At 39.5% G+C, this 21,159-nt stretch overlaps 4 protein-coding genes across 11 annotated transcripts in view; 2 read left to right on the top strand and 2 right to left on the bottom strand.

The window, feature by feature from the left end:
* fryl (furry homolog, like) overlaps positions 1-10,925 on the top strand; it is a 101,646-nt gene extending 90,721 nt beyond the window's left edge. For 5 of the 7 annotated variants that reach the window (XM_059512938.1, XM_059512933.1, XM_059512937.1 and 2 more), the window contains 8 exons: positions 111-318; positions 1,189-1,338; positions 1,481-1,579; positions 2,406-2,474; positions 5,447-5,464; positions 6,186-6,296; positions 7,338-7,531; positions 9,041-10,925. In XM_059512938.1, coding sequence (XP_059368921.1) covers positions 111-318; positions 1,189-1,338; positions 1,481-1,579; positions 2,406-2,474; positions 5,447-5,464; positions 6,186-6,296; positions 7,338-7,531; positions 9,041-9,344 — 1,153 coding nt within the window. In that variant the 3' untranslated portion in view covers positions 9,345-10,925. The remainder of the gene's footprint in view (positions 1-110; positions 319-1,188; positions 1,339-1,480; positions 1,580-2,405; positions 2,475-5,446; positions 5,465-6,185; positions 6,297-7,337; positions 7,532-9,040) is intronic. The other 2 variants (XM_059512939.1, XM_059512932.1) reach the window with 1 other exon arrangement.
* Positions 10,926-11,988: 1,063 nt separating this feature from the next.
* On the bottom strand, positions 11,989-13,668 carry zar1 (zygote arrest 1). Its single transcript, XM_059512940.1, has 4 exons — positions 12,968-13,668; positions 12,795-12,887; positions 12,618-12,692; positions 11,989-12,340 (listed from the first exon to the last, which is right to left on the bottom strand). The coding sequence occupies exons 1-4, from the start codon at positions 13,634-13,636 to the stop codon at positions 12,197-12,199; spliced, it is 981 nt and encodes a 326-aa protein (XP_059368923.1). The 5' UTR covers positions 13,637-13,668; the 3' UTR covers positions 11,989-12,196.
* Positions 13,669-14,683: 1,015 nt separating this feature from the next.
* LOC132106867 (sodium/bile acid cotransporter 4-like) lies at positions 14,684-17,679 on the bottom strand. The gene is made up of 3 exons (XM_059512931.1): positions 16,895-17,679; positions 16,323-16,533; positions 14,684-15,487 (listed from the first exon to the last, which is right to left on the bottom strand). Exons 1-3 carry the CDS (start codon positions 17,596-17,598, stop codon positions 14,948-14,950), a joined length of 1,455 nt encoding a protein of 484 aa, XP_059368914.1. The 5' UTR covers positions 17,599-17,679; the 3' UTR covers positions 14,684-14,947.
* Positions 17,680-18,804: 1,125 nt separating this feature from the next.
* On the top strand, positions 18,805-20,847 carry si:dkey-90m5.4 (leucine-rich alpha-2-glycoprotein). 2 transcript variants are annotated; one of them, XM_059512930.1, is made up of 3 exons: positions 18,805-18,935; positions 19,180-19,521; positions 20,065-20,847. In XM_059512930.1, exons 2-3 carry the CDS (start codon positions 19,188-19,190, stop codon positions 20,712-20,714), a joined length of 984 nt encoding a protein of 327 aa, XP_059368913.1. In that variant the 5' UTR covers positions 18,805-18,935; positions 19,180-19,187; the 3' UTR covers positions 20,715-20,847. The 2 variants fall into 2 exon arrangements, with proteins under 2 accessions (XP_059368913.1, XP_059368912.1); XM_059512929.1 differs by having other exon boundaries at positions 18,814-18,931.
* Positions 20,848-21,159: the final 312 nt, after the last annotated feature.

The following is a 21,159-nucleotide window of genomic DNA, read 5'->3' as shown; positions in this document are numbered from 1 at the left end:
CTCGATAGAAAGAACAGCATGCCTCTGTTTACGTTTTTCCTTCGTGAATGATGCAACGGTTTGTGTTGGTGCTCGTGTCTGAGTCTTGCTCTTTCCATCCCTGTTTACAGTCAGGATGAGGGCGATGCAGACGGCTTTCCTGAACTCCAGGCCTCTCCACCTCCGTCGCCCTTTCTTTCGGCTATTTTGGCAGCATTCCAACCCGTAGCCTATGATGATGAGGAGGACGCCTGGCGGTGCCATGTCAACCAGATGTTGTCAGACTCGGATGGGTCTTGTGCTGTTTACACCTTCCATGTGTTCTCACGCCTCTTCCAGGTAAAAATGAGTGTTTGTGAGTCCGTACCTGCACATTATGTGAATATATTAATATACAGTTTCATGCAAGATACACTACAGTTCAAAAATCTTGTATTGGTAAGATTTTTTTTATTGCTTTTATTCAGCAAGGAAAGTGACTAAAGACATTTATAATGTTACAAATGATTTCTGATAAACATTGTTCCTTTAAACTCTCTAATTATCAAAGAATCCTGAAATAATTCTATTATGGTAACCACAAAAATGTTCATCACTGATAATATTAAGATGTTTATTGCGCAGCAAATGATTTCTGAAGGATCATGTGACACTGAAGACTGGAGTAATGGCTGCTGAAAATGTTCCATCACAAGAATAAATTACATTTTAAAATATTTAAATAGAAAAGTTATTCAAAATGTTTATAATATTCCACAATATTACTGTTGTTACTATACTTTATCAAATAAATGCTGCCTTGTTGAGCATAAAAATATTTTAAAAGTCTTACCAACACCAAACCTTTGAATAGAGGTCTACTTACATGTGTGTTTTTAAACTGTCACTTTTGGCTGTATGGACTAATAAACACTTTTAAGTGTCAGTAGTTTATTTGTCCACACATACATTTTCAGCAGTGTGTTGGCATGTATCACGAGAAAGTAATGCTATGTTAAGCATACCAAATCAAATATCACCATTTTAAGCATTTTTGGAATGAAACTCTACTGTCATGCCATACAGTTAATTTAAGTACTAGCATTTTCTGAATCAAATTATTTCACAATCAAATTTGTGTAAGTGATATTCACCTTAGCTTGTTATTTGACTGATTCATGGCTTGGAGTTTTTATGCAGTACTGAGTCTATTGTCTCCTGTCTCTAAAGCACATTCAGAGGAAATTTGACTCGATTACCCATGCCTCAGTAAGATTCCTTGGCGAAGGGCTCCAACGAATGGGAAACCAGTTCCTGAGCTCTCTAGAGGTCATGACCTCCTGCTCCCAGTGCCCTACAGTCCTACTTGATGCTGAAACTGTGAGTGTACACTTCCTCTGCACCTCACCCCTGAAAATTCCAGTTACACTTGCCTGTTTACAAAGGTTATATCAGTGTGATAGTATGCAATAATATAACATGTTGGTATATTTAGTAAACTGTTAAACTGTGTGTGTTATAGCTGGTTTCCTGTGGACTCTTGGAGACTCTGAAGTTCAGTGTGTTGGAGTTACAAGAACATCTGGACACTTACAACAGCAAGAGAGAAGCAGCCGAACAGGTAAGATACTAAGTGTGTAATACTGCTGTGTTTCCGAATTGTGTGCTTGAATTCAAGTATTTCGAAGCCATATGATATCATTGAGTAGGGAACAAACCCAAATTTAAGTTTCTCACAGAAACTCTTTCTTTAAATCTAATGCAATAATAAAAGAACATCTCTTTTTCCATTAAGGCAGAAACGGTACACTGATTTACAGCTATACCCTTTCCTGTGCAGTCTGTTAGTTAAAGTATCATCTTTAAACCCATCTTTAAAGGGTGATGTTGAGGTTATGCAATGGAGGAGAATATGCTGATAGTGCAGGATCATAAAATGCTACTTGAAGTCTCTCTGCAGTTATTGTTGGCTACTAAATCATATAAGGAAGTGAGTTGATTTAGCCAGTGTTAGCTTCCGTTAGCAGCACCCATCTGCAATCTACAGCAGCCAATTTCTCTTCATGCATGGTCACTAAGAATAGCCTCACGGATACCCTAAATCATTTAGCTGGGTGGACCGGCTCAGGAAGGGAAGTAGAGGGGGCAGATGGGATAGTGGATGACTAGAGGACAGTAATTGGATGAGACACAGGCATTGCCTCTAGAGCATAATGCGCCGACCCCCTCTGTGCTTAAACAGACCCTCTTTAATTTGCTAAGTAGCAGACTCTTATTAAATTTACCTCACGCACACTTCCTTACACAATGTTCGGCTCTCCCTGTATTTCTGTTTCGTATTCACAGAAACGTCATCTGTCTTTCTCACATTCACAACATCAGATATTTCCACCTGCACTTCCCTGCTTTTTGGTTAATACGATGTCTCATTTCTGCTTCCCTTGCAGTGGTTGGATAACTGCAGAAAGACCTTCGGTGATAAAGACAGTAACCAGCGACCCAACACTCAAGCTCAGGTAGAAAAAAAAAAAAACACTTACCTCACTGCATGTTTATGTTTGAGCACACAAATGTGAACATTTGTGCTCTAAACAGTTGTATTCATCTCTGAGAGATAAAGAAGAATGTAAGAACATGTGTATAAATGTAAGCAAGAGGTGATTCAAGGGCAGCTGATCTTTCTGTTCCTTATAACCAGGCCCACACAGAATCAATGCTCATGAACTCACCACAGATTTCTGCTGAATTTAAATGTCTGTCATTCTTTTCAAGGTCTGCACATCTTTTATCCACACAATTTAGTATGGTTTCTTCAAAAAAACAAAAGTGCACTAGTAATAAAATCCAAATGTGTATCAGTATATTGGGTCTCTTCGCATTTGGTCTTAAAGGGGCAGCAGTCTAATTTACCTGCTGCTGTGTAATTTTTAATGTTAATCATTCACTTCTACATTTTTTAATAAGAATTGGTTCATGTTTGGTTGATACAGTGAAGGTTAGTGTTTTATTTATACACTTTAATCAATTTCTGTAACATTTCTTACTACATGTTAAATAAACCTAGCCTACTGTAGCAAAAAAAAAAAAAGGTCACATTTATTTGTTCTATTGTGTTTGTAATTTGCTTCTTTATTTTTAATAACAAGGAATACATATATACTAGTGCATAAGATTAGGGTCATTAAAGGGTTAGTTCACCCAATAATCAAAATTATGTCATTAATAACTCACCCTCATGTTGTTCCAAACCCGTGAGACCTCGGTTTATCTTCGGAACACAGTTTAAGATATTTTAGATTTAGTCCAAAAGCTTTCAGTCCCTCCATTGAAACTGTGTGTACGGTATACTGTCCATGTCCAGAAAGGTAAGAAAAACATCATAAAAGTAGTCCGTGTGACATCATAGGGTCAGTTAGAATTTGTTTGAATCATTGAAAATACATTTTGTTCCAAAAATAGCAAAAACTACGACTTTATTCAGCATTGTCTTCTCTTCCGTATCTGTTGTGAGAAAGAGTTCAAAACAAAGCAGTTTGTAATATCCGGTTCACGAACGAATCATTTGATGTAACTGGATCTTTTTGAACCAGTTCACCAAATCGAACTGAATCGTTTAAAACGGTTCACGTCTCCAATAAGCATTAATCCACAAATGACTTAAGCTGTTAACTTTTTTAATGTGGCTGACACTCCCTTTGAGTTAAAACAAACCAATATCCCGGAGTAAATCATGTACTCAAACAGTACACTGACTAAACTGCTGTGAAGAGAGAACTGAAGATGAACACCGATCCGAGCCAGATAATGAACAAAACATTGCTTCGTTCACGAGTCAAGAACCGGTTCTTGTCAGACGTGTCTGATTCGAGAATCGAGGAGCTGACGATACTGCACATGCGTGATTCAGTGTGAAGCAGACCGACACACAGAGAGTCTGAATCGAACTGATTCTTTTGGTGATTGATTCTGAACTGATTCTGTGCTAATGTTATGAGCGTGTAAACCGAAGGCTTGAATCAAGGGCAATCATCGCCAATGACGCCATTACGTTGAGCGCAAAAGAACCGGTGAACCGCTTTCTTCAACCGGTTTATTGAATCGAACTGTCCAAAAGAACTACTGGTGATCCAAAAACCGATGCAACTGGTTCTTGACTCGTGAACGAGTCAATGTTTTGTTCATTATCTGGCTCGGCTCTGTGTTCATCTTCAGTTCTCTCTTCACAGCAGTTCAGTCAGTGTACTGTTTGATTAAATGAATTACTCCGGGATATTGGTTTGTTTTAAATCAAGAGGGAGTGTCAGCCACATTAAAAAAGTTAACAGCTTAAGTCATTTACGGATTAATGCTTATTGGAGACGTCAACCGTTTTAAACGATTCAGTTCGATTTGGTGAACTGGTTCAAAAAGATCCGGTTACATCGAATGATTCGTTCGTGAACCGGATATGACAAACTGCTTTGTTTTGAACTCTCACAACAGATACGGAAGAGAAGACAATGATGAATAAAGTCATAGTTTTTGCTATTTTTGGACCAAAATGTATTTTCGATGCTTCAAAAAATTCTAACTGACCCTCTGATGTCACATGGACTACTTTGATGATGTTTTTCTTACCTTTCTGGACATGGACAGTATACCGTACACACAGCTTCAATGGAGGGACTGAGAGCTCTCGGACTAAATCTAAAATATATTAAACTGTGTTCCGAAGATAAACGGAGGTCTTACGGGTTTGGAACGACATGAGGGTGAGTTATTAATGACATAATTTTGATTATTGGGTGAACTAACCCTTTAATATTTTTTTTTAATAAATTCATACTTTTATCAAACAAGTATGCATTAAATTGATCAAAAGTGACCGTATAGAACTTTTTTGGGGGGTGGGGGTGGGGTTAGTTTTTTTCACAAAAATATTAAGGAACAATGTTTTCCACACTGGTAGAAATAAATGTTTCTTGAGGATCAAACCAACATAATAGAATGATTTCTGAAAACTCTTGTGACACTGAAGACTGTGTCTTTGTCAGCCCATTTCTTAGGGCAGAGGCTAAATGACCTTTATGCTCTCCATGTCTGACTCCTCTGTTCATCCTAGTCACTGCTGTCCCATCAAAAGCATTTTTATTTTCTCTGTGATGTTAAGCGCTTTTGCAGTTTTGTGATATCACAGTTGATATTTTTCTTTCTTACTGTAAGCATTTATCTCAACCTCTCTCACTTGCTTTAATTTCCCTTTTCTATCCATTTTGCATATATTTAGCAATGTTACAAATGTTAGAGTGTACATGAAACTGGGGTAAACGGCAATTTCTTTTCCTAGAATGCATTGCATGTGACTGCAGTATTTTTGTCATTGTTAATTATCAACAGACTGCAATATTTCTCTCTCTATCTCTCTTACAGTGTTATCAGCACACTAATTTTTGGTCTTTCTCTCATTTCCTGTGTTTCTTTTTTGTGACCTGCTGTCCTTCTTGCTTAGCAAATGGAAATGCTAGCAGTAAGTTGTTTATCATATTTTAGAGCCTGTCACAATCCTTTTCAATTCAGCCACGCACACTGACCATTCATCTGTTCTTAAATGATACATCTGCACAACCAATCAGAATTCAGAACAACCCCTACATCTGATCTCTTAACACCACTACAGACGTGTCTAATTCATGATCATTCATATAATCATCACTACATGCTTCATTAATGAACTTCGTTATTTAATGGCTTACATGTGTTCTGCATACTTACAGTGTTGCTAATTTGCTAACGGTTATTAGTGTTTTAAATGCTTGTAGAAATTTGACACATATGCATTGTGTGTCCATGGACATCTGAGCGGAGGACGGAAGAGAAAAGTAGCTTAGATTCCTTGTTCCTTGCCATTTTTTGCATGCTGCCCCCTCTGCTCACTGACATATTTTGGATCACACAATTCGGATCTGACTTTTTCTAGAAACATCACTCTTTCAGGGTTTCGTTCTGATAAGGGAATGATACATTGTCCACATTTTAAGTGATTGACCAGGGTGTTACCTTGCTAACCCTTCTCTCCGTCTCAAAGCCTGGATGTTCGTCCATCCATCTATCCCTCCATTTGTTCATTCATCTTGCCGTCCGTTCATCTGATTATGCTGTTTTGCTGCTGACTGTGCAGATGACTGAAACTTAAGATGTTAAGGTGATGGTGTCATGCTCTTTCTTTCTCTTTCTGTTTGTTTCTTTAGGAGCTGGAGTTGTGTCGACGGCTGTATAAGCTACATTTCCAGCTCCTGCTGCTCTTTCAGGCCTACTGCAAACTCATCAGCAGAGTGGACACCATTAAGAGAGAGGCAGAGGTTTGTTTCTGCTTCTATCCTCAATTATTTGTTGTTCACACAGGATACATTGCTGTGTTTGATTGTACCAGTTTTAAAGACAATTTTGTTTGTTAAAATTGTCATTTACTCACCGTCAAGTTGTTCCAAACCCATAAAACTTAAATTCATCTTCAAAATACAAATTTAAATATTTTTAAAGATACATCAAATATAGTAAACGGAAGCCCAGCCATGCTTGCTTGATGTGTGAGAACAAACCTCATTGGTTGTCATGTCAAGCACATACATTCAAGTCATGTTTACTATATTTAATGTGCCCTATGTATGCGTGTTCATCAATGTTAATATGTGATGAAAGGCCTCAATTAAATCTCTTCATCATATAATGCTATTAAGTCTCTTTAGAAGGAAAAAGGAATAAAGATGGAATTCTTTTATATAGTCTTTATGAACTTTTTCATTTAAAGCATCAAAATTTTGTTTGCACAGATTTTCAATGCAGAGACAAATCTCTCAGGTTTCATTAAAATATCTACATTTGTGTTTCTAAGATGAACAAACATCGTCATGAGGGTTATTAAATCCTTAAATTATAATTTTGGCAAAATTGTCCCTTTATTTTTTCGTAAAAAAAAAAAGGTCTGACTTCACATAATGAACTTCATTACGTTCACTGAGAGAGACTGATATGCTTAACACAGACCAAAGCAAAGCCGTTTAGTTTATCGCACATCGATACTAACCCACTTACTCTTGTATAGACTGCACACATACACACACAGACCTCGGTGACCTCTGTTATGTAGAAATCATATAACAGCTCTCATATATTTAGTTTGGGACGACCTGGTTTTGAGCTAATACGCATTGCCTAAGGTATATCAGTTTCTATTTTCAACATGTTTATGCTCAATATGATCTGACTATGGTGCACTTTAATGATTTTGTCTACTGATTAATTGTGTTCTGGCAAGTTGGTCATTTTTCATGAGTGGTTTAGTCAGAGTTGTGAGAATATTGACTAAATGTTGATTTTAAATATAATGGTGTGTTTCTCAGGTGACTAACATGTCAGAGGAGATGGCTATATTAGAGAGCTGTCTGAAGGAGGCGGAGTCAGTGGGTGATGGACAGGAGGGAGTGGGCGAGTTTGAAGTAGACCAGTCAAGCACCGAGACAGCCATCCACTCACTCATCGAGAGCCTTAGAGCACGGGACTTCAGCACAGCCATCGCTCAAGTAAAAGCCTTCAGGTACGATAACTTAGCTTTGAAGTCACAGTGAAACCATATCCATATTAAATGGCTTATCAGACCAAAAATATTTTAATGTAAGGTGGGACTTGAACCATTGTCAATTGCTGCGATCTTAGTACTATTATTTAAAGATAATGTCAGTAATATTGTACAAATTAATTCTAAATAATAAACAAAACAAAACAAAATGTATTTAAAAAAATAAGAGTTGTCTATTTTGATTTCATAGTGACTTTAATGTTGCGATGAAGCTGAAATATTGTCGTACAGCCGAGTGTAGCGGACTATCACAACAGAAAAAAAAAATTGTGAGCTTTCAGGTGATTCTAAGAAAGGGGGCGGAGTTCAAGCGACTAAATGATTGGTGTAGTCCAACATACAGTCTGTTGTTTCACTAGAAGGTCGAATTATGACGTGACAATTTTAATAATAATTATAAACATTTATATGCGCTCATATAAGTACCACTAAGCAGTACAGTATGAAGAAACTTTTTTTAAACTCCTAGTATTTCATGCTAACCAGATGTGACAGGCTATTCGCCATATTGTCAGTCAGTTCCTGTGGTTTTACGAGGAGTAGCTACACCTAAAATATAACCTCATTAATCAAAAATCTCCTTCTACTTCAGCGCCGACATATCGGGCCATTGCGCTACGGGTGTCCCGAGTTCAAATCCCGTCTCGAGGAACTTTCCAATCCAGCCCCCCTCTCTCTATACTTTAAAAAAAAAAAATCTAAATCTCATTTTACATTATTTTGTGTGTATTTTACATTGTTTTACTAAAGTTTTACTAAACAGGGCAAATTAGCCCAAGAGCATAATTACGAAACAGTGGTGTTGGGCGTGAAAATTTCTGCGGGTGATTTACACAGTTGCAACATCTAATTTTCCATAATGACCAAGCAATCTACCAAGCGCATCGCAAATCAGCGTAAGGATATGTTCTGATTCAGATAACGTGTTCTCTCATTCCAAAGTTCACCCAAAATCACCCAAAATTAAAATTGAGCTCTCTTACCCTCCCATAGATTGCAACACAACTGTAATATTCTAAGGTCCAGAAAGGTAGCAAGGACATAACTAAAACAGTCCGTGTGACATCAGTGGCTCAACTTTGAGAATACTTTTTGTGCGCAAAGAAAACAAAATTGATGTCTTTATTCAACAATATTTCTCCTGAGTAAGGTCTTCTGCCACTTTGGAGAGTATCACAATGCATACACACACTTTCCCCTAAGTGTAAAAAAACGCTGATTAAATTCATGTTCATGTAAATCCTGACAGTAATATTTTAAAGCCAAAAGACAGTTTGCGCTGGTAAAAGCTTTTAGTAAATCTGGCCCTATATAAATTTGATTGGCCGATTTCAGAATTGACAAATTGTTTTTCACTGGAAACATGCATCACATCCCGTCTAGTTGGGATCCATAATGGAATTAAGCATCTTGTTGACTTCCTGTAGATCTCTTTTGCCTAAATCCGATATGCTCCTGTTCTCTCAGGTGCCTGTGGCCTAATGATATATTTGGCAACGAGAGGGATGATGCGGTGCAGACGCTGCTGCACATTTACTTCAGACACCAGACTCTGGGTCAGACGGGTTGTTTGGCCGTGGTGGGCCCCAGCAGGGATCTTTCTCAGGCCAGTGCGCGCCTCATGGAGCTCAACCTTCAGATCCGCGAAGCTCTCTGCCAGGCTGCCACACACCCGCACACCCACCAGACGCACATCCTGTCCCCGACCCCCACGGCCCACATCCAGACGCAAATCGACACGCAAAACACAGTCCTCAGCACTGGACTGTGAGAGCTTCACGAACTCTACTCTCTTCCTCTGGGCGGTGGGTTTGGAGATTTTTTACGTAGACTTCACCTCAAAGGGCTAAAGAATGTGTGGATATTAGTTACTCAAAACTATTATGCACGTACCATGTTTTTCCTTCCCCCTTTCCCCAGTAGTTTAACGTCTCCAGGTGTCAGAAAAAATACGAAGAACAAGACTGGTCAAGAACCATCAGGAGGGACACTGGGCGATAATGATGCTAAATTTGAAGTTTTTTGGCGGAATGACCTATGACCTCTAGGCGGTGTCCTTTTGGAGTGATCCGCATCTGTCTGTCTCACTGTGCACTGGGGCAGAGATGGGATTTGGAGCATTATTGTGAGAATCAGAGTATCGCGGTGGATCAGCGAGACTGTTGCATCGTCGATCGCAAAAAGCATGCTTGAAAGAGAAGCCTGCAACAAATATTTTTTTGAGAAATGTATTTTTTAACAGTCTTAGGTTGTAAATGTTAGGATATTTAACATGTAATTGTAAGCTGGAGGGCTGTACCCTCCGTATAAAGATAGGTTTATCTGTTTAACTTTATTGCCCTGCATCAGAGAGAACTTTCAGCTTTCACTGGGCCGCTCTTACAAAACCCTTAATCTATAACCAAATAAGTAGCTGCCTGTAGGAAACCATAGACTCCTGTGTGTGTGCGTGAGGACGAGTGTGAGCGTTTGAGTGCTAGTGCGTTTGACACGGACTGATATTTGCACACCCGTTCTCTCTCATACATGCACGTTAACAAACCGAGATGCACAGCTGAAGTGCGAACTGGCTGCAACTCATGGAAATATCAATAACTTATTTTACTCTGTATATATTTTAGAAAATGTATAGTGTAAAAGCAGTATTTTTCCTTGTACATTTGTGTGATGCACTGTTCAATCAGAGAGAGCTCAGTAGAGGGTAACAACTAATGCAAAAAAAAAAAAAATTAGCTAGTTGAATAGCTGTTGGGATTTATGTAATTCACAGGCTGCCCTCACCTTTATGATAATATGCCACCTTAATCTTCAATATTTCCTGACGAACCAGCTCAGCTTCTCGGCTGAGTTTTGCCATATGCATTCCTTGATACCCACTGTGATCTCCATGTTGGCTCAAAGTCCCCCACTGAGGCCCCTGCTGAGGGGAAACTAGGGCTAGTGTTTGTCCATGTTGGCTCTGTCTTAACCCTAGACTCTGCACTGAGGGTTTGTGGGCTCTGCTACTTAAGGCACTGCGCTTCGCTTGCCGAACTCCAAAAGACAAAGCAGTGTCCTGAAAACGTTAACCGGAAACATGGTGGGGGAGGTATGTTAAATCTGTCGTGGCACATTGAGAAATAAAATGTTCACTGTATTCATTCCTCTGGGAGATCTCGTCTGTTGGTTGTTTGGTACATTTTGAATGCTGTTCTTAATTATTTAATGGATATATTTACCTGGAAAAATAGTTTTTATCTAGAGGTGTATTATCTCATTTTTTCCCCTTTTCTTTATCCCCCTTTCACATTTGTCTCTGGTTTGTCTTTGTCTGCTTTTCCCTGTACTGTTAAATAAAAACCTGATTATAAGCGACGCTGGCTTTAGGTCTCTTCATTTCCTAATGGTTTTTAACAAATTTCAGTGTTTTACTGTAGAAACCCAGTTATTAACCCTATAAGCAGTACATGTTGATTCAGTGTGTTCACTTCCGCAGCATCACTGGTCTTTTTCTATTAAAGTCAGCCTGAGCTGTACTGCTGAATTTAAGTACACTGAAACTTCCAACTGGAATAGAATAATAAATAGAGGGCAGGGTTTTAGTTTTGCACTCAGCTTTCATTCGTGGTAATCTGACAGTTGGAGGGGTGTGGTCAAGGATTTTCTGCAGAAGCTGTCAAATGGATAGAGAAGGAATGTCATTCCAGAGCAGAAGCGAAGGATTACCAAAACCATTTTTATTTCAGTGGATTAATTTGCACAAGTTATTTGTTCACCTCAAGACTCACTAAGAGTAATTCCAACAATATCATTCCGGTGTTAGCCATAAGCTGTAGTTTGGAATGTGGTGCTGACCTAACACCGAAAAACATTGACGCAAATCGACAATTTTAATGCATAAATATACAACGGATTGTTTTTTGCATTGTTGAAGTTACTGTGATGCTTAAACTATTTAAATGGACCTTTTAAAAATGGAATTTAAATGGGAAATTTAAAGCGTCATACAGGGCTTGAAAACGGAAAAAAAAAGAAAATTCAATCGGTTCGCTCAGAGCAGAATCGATATTTTAACGTTTCTGTTCGGTGTTCCTCTGGTATTATTACCGTTCCAAAACCCGTTCGGGTGGAAGTCATACCAGTTAATAATGTTATTTTTTTTTAAACTATATTCTTCTCCTATAATTTGCCTAATAAATAATTTTGAAAAATAATTTTGCCCAACCAGATATTCAAGGTTTTACTAGGCATATTAGAAATTTCCATGCAAGTGTTTTGAGGCAAGATGGAGCTGGACTCCAGGACAGTTTGGACAAAACAAATCCAGTCCGCTGGATTAGTAGGCACAAAAATGCTTCTAAAAATTTTACAAATCAAGTCTGCCACTCACTTTACCTCCCCGTTGCGGAGTTAAGAAATAGAAAACACTCCAGGTGTGTCAGTAATTGCCATTTTTTTTTTATTTTCATTTTTCAGAATTGGCACCTACAGTTACTGCAAGTACAAATTAAAGCAAAACAAAAACAAATGAGACTGTAGTGACTGATGGATCCCCCCTGCAGTCTTTGAGCGGTGAGGGTACAGAGACTGAGGTGGACAATCCAGCTGGGCAACAACCAAACCTGACTGCAACAGACCAAGGTGCTAGATGATGTATTTGAAGCTGAAGGTGCTGTCGCAGGAGAGACGCTTGCCTTTGCAGCGGCCGCACAGATCCTGTCGGTGAGGTCTTTTGGGGTCCACATGACGTGATGTTACAGAACATGTACAGCGAGTCTTCTTACAAGTCTGAAAATTACATTTTCTACTTTTAATGCAAAATGGACCATAAATAAATAGACCTGCAAGCAATTAAAAGATAGATCTGCTTGTAAACCACTGAATCTCCTGGTTTAGTTTACATTGAGACCAATGGTTTTGAATTAAAGGCAGCTGGCAAATTAAACTTGCACACATTTAAAATGTTTTATGCATCTTGATTTTTCTTTTGAAAGTCATCTTTAAAGTCTACAGAGGTCCCGTAGATAGCCTCAGGACCTCTGGTTGTGGACTTCTATAGGTTTACCTGACAGGTTATGTCCTCAACCCGGTATGGGTTGAATGATTTCTGACATGTTCTACAAAACTGCTTGAAATACACCTTAAAAAGTGAAAACGTTTCAATTAGTTATGCCAACGTCACAAGTTCAAACCACTTAAACATGTAGGCTATTACATGTAGTAATCTTTATACATGTATTACCTTGCTTGTGCCTTGGACACACCACACATACGCGCTTTCCCAGCGTAGGTTGCAGTCTTTGCAGTGATAGAAACCATACTTCTGCTCCAAAAACTGCATTAAAATAAGTTAATACACTAATAACGCATTTTAATTACACTTCTGAATGGTTTAATGGATCATAAATGTCTCACCTGGAACCTCACGCGAGCCTTGGATTTGGTTTCATCTTGTGTGGTCTTCTCGGGCTCGGTTCGGTTCTCCTCGTTCGTTTCCGTCTGTTTGTTTTCATTTTTCTCTGGACTGAGCGGTTCCTTCACGCTCTCCTCGTCCTCTTTGCGCTCTTCTTTCTCAGCACTGTCCGCCTTCTCTGCGGTGTCCACCGTCTCAGGGACCTCAGGCTCCATGTCCTTCTCCTCCTCTTCCTCTCTGAAGAGGGACACTAGTCTCCTGGACTCGACCGGAGAGTAAACGGCTTGAGTGCGCGGGAAGCGGACGCCACCGCTGATGGGGCTCCCCGGGATCTGGACCTCCTGTCGCCGCTGTCGCGGGGCATCACGCTTGCGGGCCAGAAGCGTCCGTGGGCCCAGGGAGCACTGGACGGACGCGTCGGTCTTCGGGTTGACCTGGATCCCCACGTCTTTGGTGTTGGCTTTCCTCAGACGCGGGGTGAGGTTCGGGTTGATCTGAGACAAGATGGACTTCAGCTGCGCTCTGTGGTAATTATCGTAGGTCTCACCTTCACCGTAGTTGGCGAAGTAAGCTTTCTGTCTCCAGCCCTTGAACTTGGGGTATTTGTAGGAATAAGGGTTGTAAGAAGAGTAAAGATAGTTATCGACTGTCTCGTTACCATATGTAGCCATTTTTCGTTTAGCCGGTTGGGTAAATGCACTGTAGGAATTTAAGTAGACGCACGAGACAAAAATTGAGGTCAGGTGCCTAATTAATCTCAATTATCAGGATTCCCACGGTCAGTAAAAACCCAGGAGTGGTAGGGAATTTCCAAAAGGTGGTTTTCAAACTTGGAAAAGTCATAGAAATGTAAAGTTTATTGGAAAATGTGGTTTAAACAAAGCTGGTTTCTATGGTTGACCTGCAACCATCCAAAATCCCAAATTTCCCAAATATTAATCAGCTGGTTTGTTGCTAAGAAGTTTGTTGATCTAAGAAGCTCATGGGCATTTTTTTTTCTATAAAAATGTGTTAATATTAAATATTATATTACTACTAAATAATAAATTTTACATTAGGCTATTTTTGTGAGTGAAATATGTATAAAATCATTTTAATACCAGTCAGGCAGAGATATTGTAGAAACAATTTTTTTTATTATTACATGCTTGTCATTTCAATTACAGAGATGGATCACATATTTGATTATTATCAGATGATCAATTCTTTATCAACCTCATTTTACATAAAGCCTGTTTTTATTACCATACGCTTTTATCCTTTTTTTACAATCACATTATGATCTGACACCGAAATGTTGTTTTAGCCTTTGGCATTGTAGTAATTCTGTAAAATTCCACTATTTTTGAAGCAATAAACTCAGAAAACTTTAGCTTTAGAGTCAGAAGCAGACTGACAGTGGCTGATATGCAATCTAAACATCCTCTTGGTCCACATAATCAAATGAGCCAATGTAATCCATTTACTGAGGTAATAGCACTGATTCATTTACAAGCAGCGGCATAAATCTACATTAATGGTGTGCAATTTGCATACTTTTTTGTAAGAGTCTGAAAGTGACTTTCACTATTACATTATTTGAATGAATTAATTAATGAATGATTGAAAGAAATGATTAATAAATGTATGATCAAATTAACTCAATAACAAAACCTATACAATATCTATATTTTATATACTAATTATATCTCTATATATAATCATATTTATCTTATATTTATATATTTTATAATAATGTTTTAAATATATTTTATACAAATTTTAGAAAAATTCCATTGAATGGTAGCATTTGGCTAATGTGTCTAGTGTGTTATATTAGTTTCCATTTTCAGTCTTGCGGTCATTTTTGGCACGTATTAGTTATAAAGCTGTGAGTGATTAAGTAAGAAATTCAACAGTGATTGATGGCATGAAAAAAATCCTATTGTAAATACTCAGGTCCAGTGTCTATAGTGATTCTCAAGTCTTTTGTTTCTGTTCCCTTATACAGGTGTGGGGCTTCCAGCACCATCCTGTGGCTCCAACACGATGACGTTGGGGTCGCTCTCTGTTACCGCACCATATGTAGAATCAAACAGCACATCTTCTTCCTTCATTCTCTTGTAGGATATGTTTGTATCATCCTCGTCATCCTCCATGAGGTCCTGTTTATGTAATACCTCTTTCCTGTACATGCGGTAAGCCAGAATTATGAGGCCAGCCTCTGCTGCCTGGAAGAGCGCGTACAGCAGAGGAAACATATACATGCCTCCCATCAGCTGCGGAGGGAACGCCAGTTTCAGGATGGCTGTGCAGAGCTGCACGTTCTGACACCCCGTCTCTAAAGACACAGTCCTTCGACTGTTGGGGGGTAGATCGAAGAGCGTGGCCAGGCCGTATCCTGCTGCATAGCCGGCCATGGGCATGAGTAAAGCCACCAGATACACGGAGGCAGGGATGGTGGCCAGCAGCTCCGGACCCAACATAATTCCAGTCATGATGAAGAGCATCAGCAGAGTGACCAGGAGAGACCACAGAGACACCTGGAGCAGAAACACAGCCAAGTCTTCTAAACAGCTATTATACTCTCATTCAGATCTTACTGAAATTTCTCAGCAGATTTTACTTAGGCTATTCTTCCGTTTAGTTCATTTTTTATTGATTTAGCACACAGTCTTTATCCAACTACCTGATGATGTAATTAGCAGACATCCTTCTTAGAAAACTAAGAAAATGAATTTATTTACAGGCCTCAGTGGGCAGAAATTAGCTTTAAAGGGTTTTCATTAATACAGTGACTGATGTGACATATTTCTCTAAGCATGACCTGGGGAATGAATACTAAAAGGAGTGAATGGCACAGAGAAGCACATGATGATACTACTGGAGGAGAAAAGTCCAAGCCATGAGTGACAAATCAGCCCACTTTTATCCACTCCACAGTGTGCTGCTCCCCCAACTGTCTCTATTCCTTTATCACACTCTCTGTCAGCCCTCCCCTCACCTCCCATCCTGCATCTCTCTATCTCATAGTCGCCGCTGTGCCCTTACCAGGCTGTTCTTAGATAAGCTCAACTGAAAGCAAGCCATGTGCACATGTGACGCCACCTCACCCCAGGCACTTTAGTCTCCTTTTAATGGCCAGAGATGGTGGACATGAAGGCGACATAAGCAATCCATCACAACCAATGATATTTAAGAAATGACAGCAAAAATCGAATCATTTTATTTTGAGATGAAGACCACTTAGTGGCTCCTCCGAAAAAAATCAGCTTAGTCTGATATTTCAGGTTCCTTATCCTAATAGTAAATGTGCTCAGCTTTGGCACTGCTTTGAATGACTTTTAGACAACTTTTGAGGTTTTTGCATTAAGTCACCTTGATGATGATTTCTGCCACTCGAGTATAGCGGTATCTAAGCCAGACCCCGAACCCGATGGGAACGAGGGTGCTGCAGAGGGTGAGAATGATCGCGCCGAAGGGCAGAAGGTTCACCACAGGTGTGTTGATCCACGCACGACTGTACATCCATAGACACAGCGGCATGAGCACGAGCGCCAGAATAGTGGACGAGATGGTCATGATAATGCTGGAAAACAAACCCCACCAAAAGAAATGTATTAGCAAAAATAGCCAAATAAAGCAACATATTATTCTGACCTTAATTTTTTTCTGTGCTTCATGCACTTAATATAATACATAATACTTAAAAAATAAAAACGCAATGCGTGCAAAATAATCTGTGCAAAAATACCAGTGAGCAATGTACTGAGCTGGGGCATCATCTTTTCTCTTTGAGAAAAGAACATATATAGAGTTGAGTTATCTGTTTTTGCAAATGGGCTCTTCATATATATATATATATATATATATATAATTTTGTCATAATTAAATTCATTGATTTCTTTTTCTAAACAACTAGTCGGATGTAGACATCGTCTGACAGTTACCTGAGGTTCATCTCCCCGTTGACCAGCAGTGACATGATATTGGAGAGGTTTCCTCCAGGGCAGCAGCCGCACAGCAGCACAGCCATAGCGGCCACATCGTTGAGGGAGAAGGCCAGAGCCAGGAGGAAGGCGATGAGAGGCATGAGGACAAACTGGCACACCACCGCCAGCAGGACTCCTATGGGCTTGCGGATGTGCTCGCCCAGGTGACTGAGATCCACCGTGCAGCCCAGCCCCAGCATGGTGAAGCACAGGACAAAGCCAACAAACACATTAATCCCGTGACTCAAGGGTGAATCCCAGAAAGCCACAATCAGGTGAGTGGGCTCTTCGGAGGGCGAGAACGGACCCGCCAGGAGCCCCGCCGGGGCCGCGTCAGTCCTGAAACTGCTGAGCACGGGTGAAAGCGCCTCTTCTGTGGCGCGTAACCCCGCCATGGAAGGACTCTCCGAGAAGCTGACGGGATCCTCTGTGAAGTTCAGCAGTCGCGTGAGCGCCGTGCTCGGCAGACTGCTGGAGGTCTCCATTGCGTCTTCAGGGGACTGGAGCTCTCCAAAGGATCCTTCGGTCTCCGCTGGTGTCCCTTCCCTGAACTGTCCCCTAGCGGTGCATATTGTGTGACTGAGGTACACTGGGCTGTCCAGCGCGGAGCGCGCGGCGCATCGGGAGGGGTTTGGCGCGGAGCGCGCGTCACCAGGCGCCATCCTAACAAATGAACTCAGAAACTGATCACTAAAAGACGCATTTGTCGCGTCTGTGAACTTTTTTGATTCAACGCCAGCATTTTAAGTGGAAAAAACGTCTAAACATAAATGGAAAAGTAACATTTTAGGGTCCTCTTTGAGACTTAGGCCTACAATACAAATAAAATTCTCACTCCATTTGGAAAATATCTCATACATAAAGATGCATGTCAGTTGTACTAAATATTAGATTGTTTTCCACTGACAGACTTTTAATTTATTTTTTATTAATTAAAGATATATGACGTACATGTAAGAGCTAGGCCTAATTTAGCATAATATGGATGTTTATGTTTTGTAACTTCTTTTTTCCCCAGTTAAAAATCAATTTAAAAAAAAAAGCAAAAACGTTTTACTTAAATGGACATGCAGGGTGACAAATTCATTCTTAACTAAAAAAGAAAGGAAGAAAATAACGTTAAAAATAGTTGTACGTTTTCGACCTTTAATTTGCCACTCATTAATTTTCTCAGTAGGCCCTAACCCTTTAACGAATTGTTATTTGAATAATGCTTACCATCATTATTATATCCCATTTTGAAATATATTGATTTTAGGAAAATCTCTCCAAGTGCCATTACTGCCTAATAATATTTCATGTCAGCTAAACACTTCTGTCTGGTAGCCTACACATATGCTATTTAATTTGAATATCTAATTGAACTATCTTCTGAAATATATTTCAAAAAGGGAAAAAAACCTTTAATGCTTATAGGCTAAAGAAGGAAAATCCCTGACGTGTCGTGGGTGGCCATTCAGAGGACACTAAACAAATCATTGGGACAGCTGTTATATGCATGCAATAACATGATTTGAAATGAAAACTTGTGTCCATTTGTGCACTTGTTGTGCAACCTCTTGTTCATTGTGCAACGCTGATGCTGCAGCCAATCATTAATCATTTACATGTATTGATCTAATACTGGGTGTTATGAAGCATTCAGTATAAACATTTCTTAATTTTACATGCAGCTTTTACATTTTAAACCCCAATATAGGCTACATAGGCCTATTTTTATTTTTATTTTTTTATTCACTTTTATTAATACGACACTCTTTGTGACACCCTATGCTTCAGCTATTTGAAATAATTGTTTTTGGACAAGTCGTGTGTACTTTCACCCTCAGTCATGGCCAGAGACGTGATGTTCTCAGTATTTACATAAGTGACTGGTTTTCTCTGACTGTCCTAGTTCACTGTAAGCAGTCACACACAGATAATCTCTGTCAGGATATATAACTGAAGGGAATACGCAGAATTTGGGATTAACTGGACATCTAAACAATCAAATTAGTAGGTAAGATATCGTTTTATTGATGTTTTACCATTTTAGACAATAATCTCCAGCAAGGGAAGTAACGTTGCCTCTATACATTTCTACGTGATTTATTTTTCTTCGTTTTATTCTTAGTATGAAGTAGTGGGTATGGCTTCATGAAATAATTTTTTGTTCCGAATACAAAAAAAGCAAGGAAACTCTACGCTAGAAATACATCAACAGTTTATGTGAGAAAATAATTTAAGCTTGAACTCTTTTGAAGTGGTGAAGATGAATTCCTGGCTCCTGCACGCGCTCGCGGTGATGGTCGTCCTCTGCTGCCGTGACGCTCTCTCGTGTCCAAAGCGATGCACGTGCCACTTCAGCGCCAAAACAACCGAGGTGGTGTGTCCTGACGCCGGTCTCTCGCATTTCCCCGGAGACGGTCTTCCAGGAAACACCACCTCCCTAACCATCCAGTTCACCAACCTGAGCCTGCTGACCTCACAACACCTGACAGCCATCCCTCTGCTGGAGGAGTTACACCTGCCCGGGAACAAACTGAGCAGTTTACCAGCAGATCTCCTGAAGGGCCTTCATCACCTGCACACTATAGACCTCACAGGTGTGTGTGTGTGTGTGTGTGTGTGTGTGTGTGTGTGTCAGTGTCAAAATGTTAAGATTTTATAGGTGCGTCTGTGTGCCTCGGCTTTCACATAATGTCATTTTATTACAACATTCAAACAGCGAATGTCGTTTTGACGCTCTTTAATATGGCGTAATTCACTTTAATTCAAACTGCTTAAAAATAAAAATCTCTTTCTCTTTACTTAAAGAACGGAAAACATTAATTTAGAAACATGACAGTTTCTCATAAACCGCGGAAATCGAAAAAAGAGCTTGAACTAGGCTGTAAACATTTAGTTACCTCAGAAGTTATTCAGCGTCCATAGCTCCTTAGTTCGACATTTAGACAGAAGCATATCGTTAAAATGTAAACTAAATGTCACAATTAACGTAACAAATATAAACATTTTGTTAAAATATCTGAAAATCGTTTGGAATCTTTAGAGGCAATTTTTTTCTGAAAGCCAAAACTACACCAAATGATGCAGCAGGTCAAGTTATGTTTGTATTTTTTTCTAACTCTTATCCAAACTGTGCTCAGATAATGAACTGCGAGAGCTACCTGCACAAGTTTTCCATCACGCTCCACTTCTCAACCTGGTGTTGAAGGACAACCGCATCTCCACCATCCACTCAGACTGGTTGCCCAACGACAGCAATATCACTTGGTTGGACTTGTCCGGAAACCATCTTATGAAACTTCCAATGGCCCAACTCCAAAGTCTGAGTCAACTAAAGGTTCTGCACCTCTCACAGAACAAAATCGAAGAGCTTTCATCTGGGTGTTTAGATGCTCAGCCTGCTCTAGAGAGACTTCATTTAGACCAGAACAAAATTCAGTCCCTGGATGTAAAAGCCTTTAGCCGCTCTGGTAACCTGACTCACATCTTCCTACAGAAAAATAGATTAGATAGTCTCCCGCCAACTGTATTCCATGGGCTCAAGCGCTTGGAGTACGTCGACCTCAGTGACAACAAGCTGCAGTTTTTGTCCCCTGGCACATTAGACATTAGTACCAGTTGGGTGGATTTGACCTTTAACCCTTGGCATTGCGATGCTAAAATAGAGTACCTGTGGAGAAAACTTACCATGGAGTCTCTGCAATCAGAGCCCAAATGTTCTGCACCAGAGAATCTGAAAGATCGCGTCATCGCAACACTCACCCGCAAAGAAATGGGCCTGCCGGAGTAAGAGAAACAACATGATCTGGAATAGATGAAGATGAAAAGTAGCAAGAGGGGACACAACACCATAGTGGATCTTTAAAAAAATGGATCATGTGAACACTTGCAATCTGCATTGCAAATAAAGATATATAAAATTTTCTCTTTTTATACATTAATTAAAAATTATAACAGCACAACTCTGACATCCAGTACAAAATTATTTTTTTAGTTTTTAAAACCACATTTTAGAACTGGTTTCCAAAACGTTAATTATCACTTATGTATAATAAAAACTACAAATGACATTATAATGAAAGTGATTAACTTTAGATAATTTTATGGTAATGATAACAACCTAAAATCAGTTCATTACAATCTCAACATTTTCCACAATGGGTCTATGATCAACAGTCAAATGCTATAAAATATCTTCTGACACTTTAGTTTTGGCACATCAATAAATTATGGAC

Source organism: Carassius carassius, chromosome 27, assembly GCF_963082965.1.
Source record: "Carassius carassius chromosome 27, fCarCar2.1, whole genome shotgun sequence".
NCBI classification, from domain to species: domain Eukaryota; kingdom Metazoa; phylum Chordata; class Actinopteri; order Cypriniformes; family Cyprinidae; genus Carassius; species Carassius carassius.
Note: the sequence above shows the minus strand (reverse complement) of the source record. Positions and strands in the feature narration are given on the sequence as shown.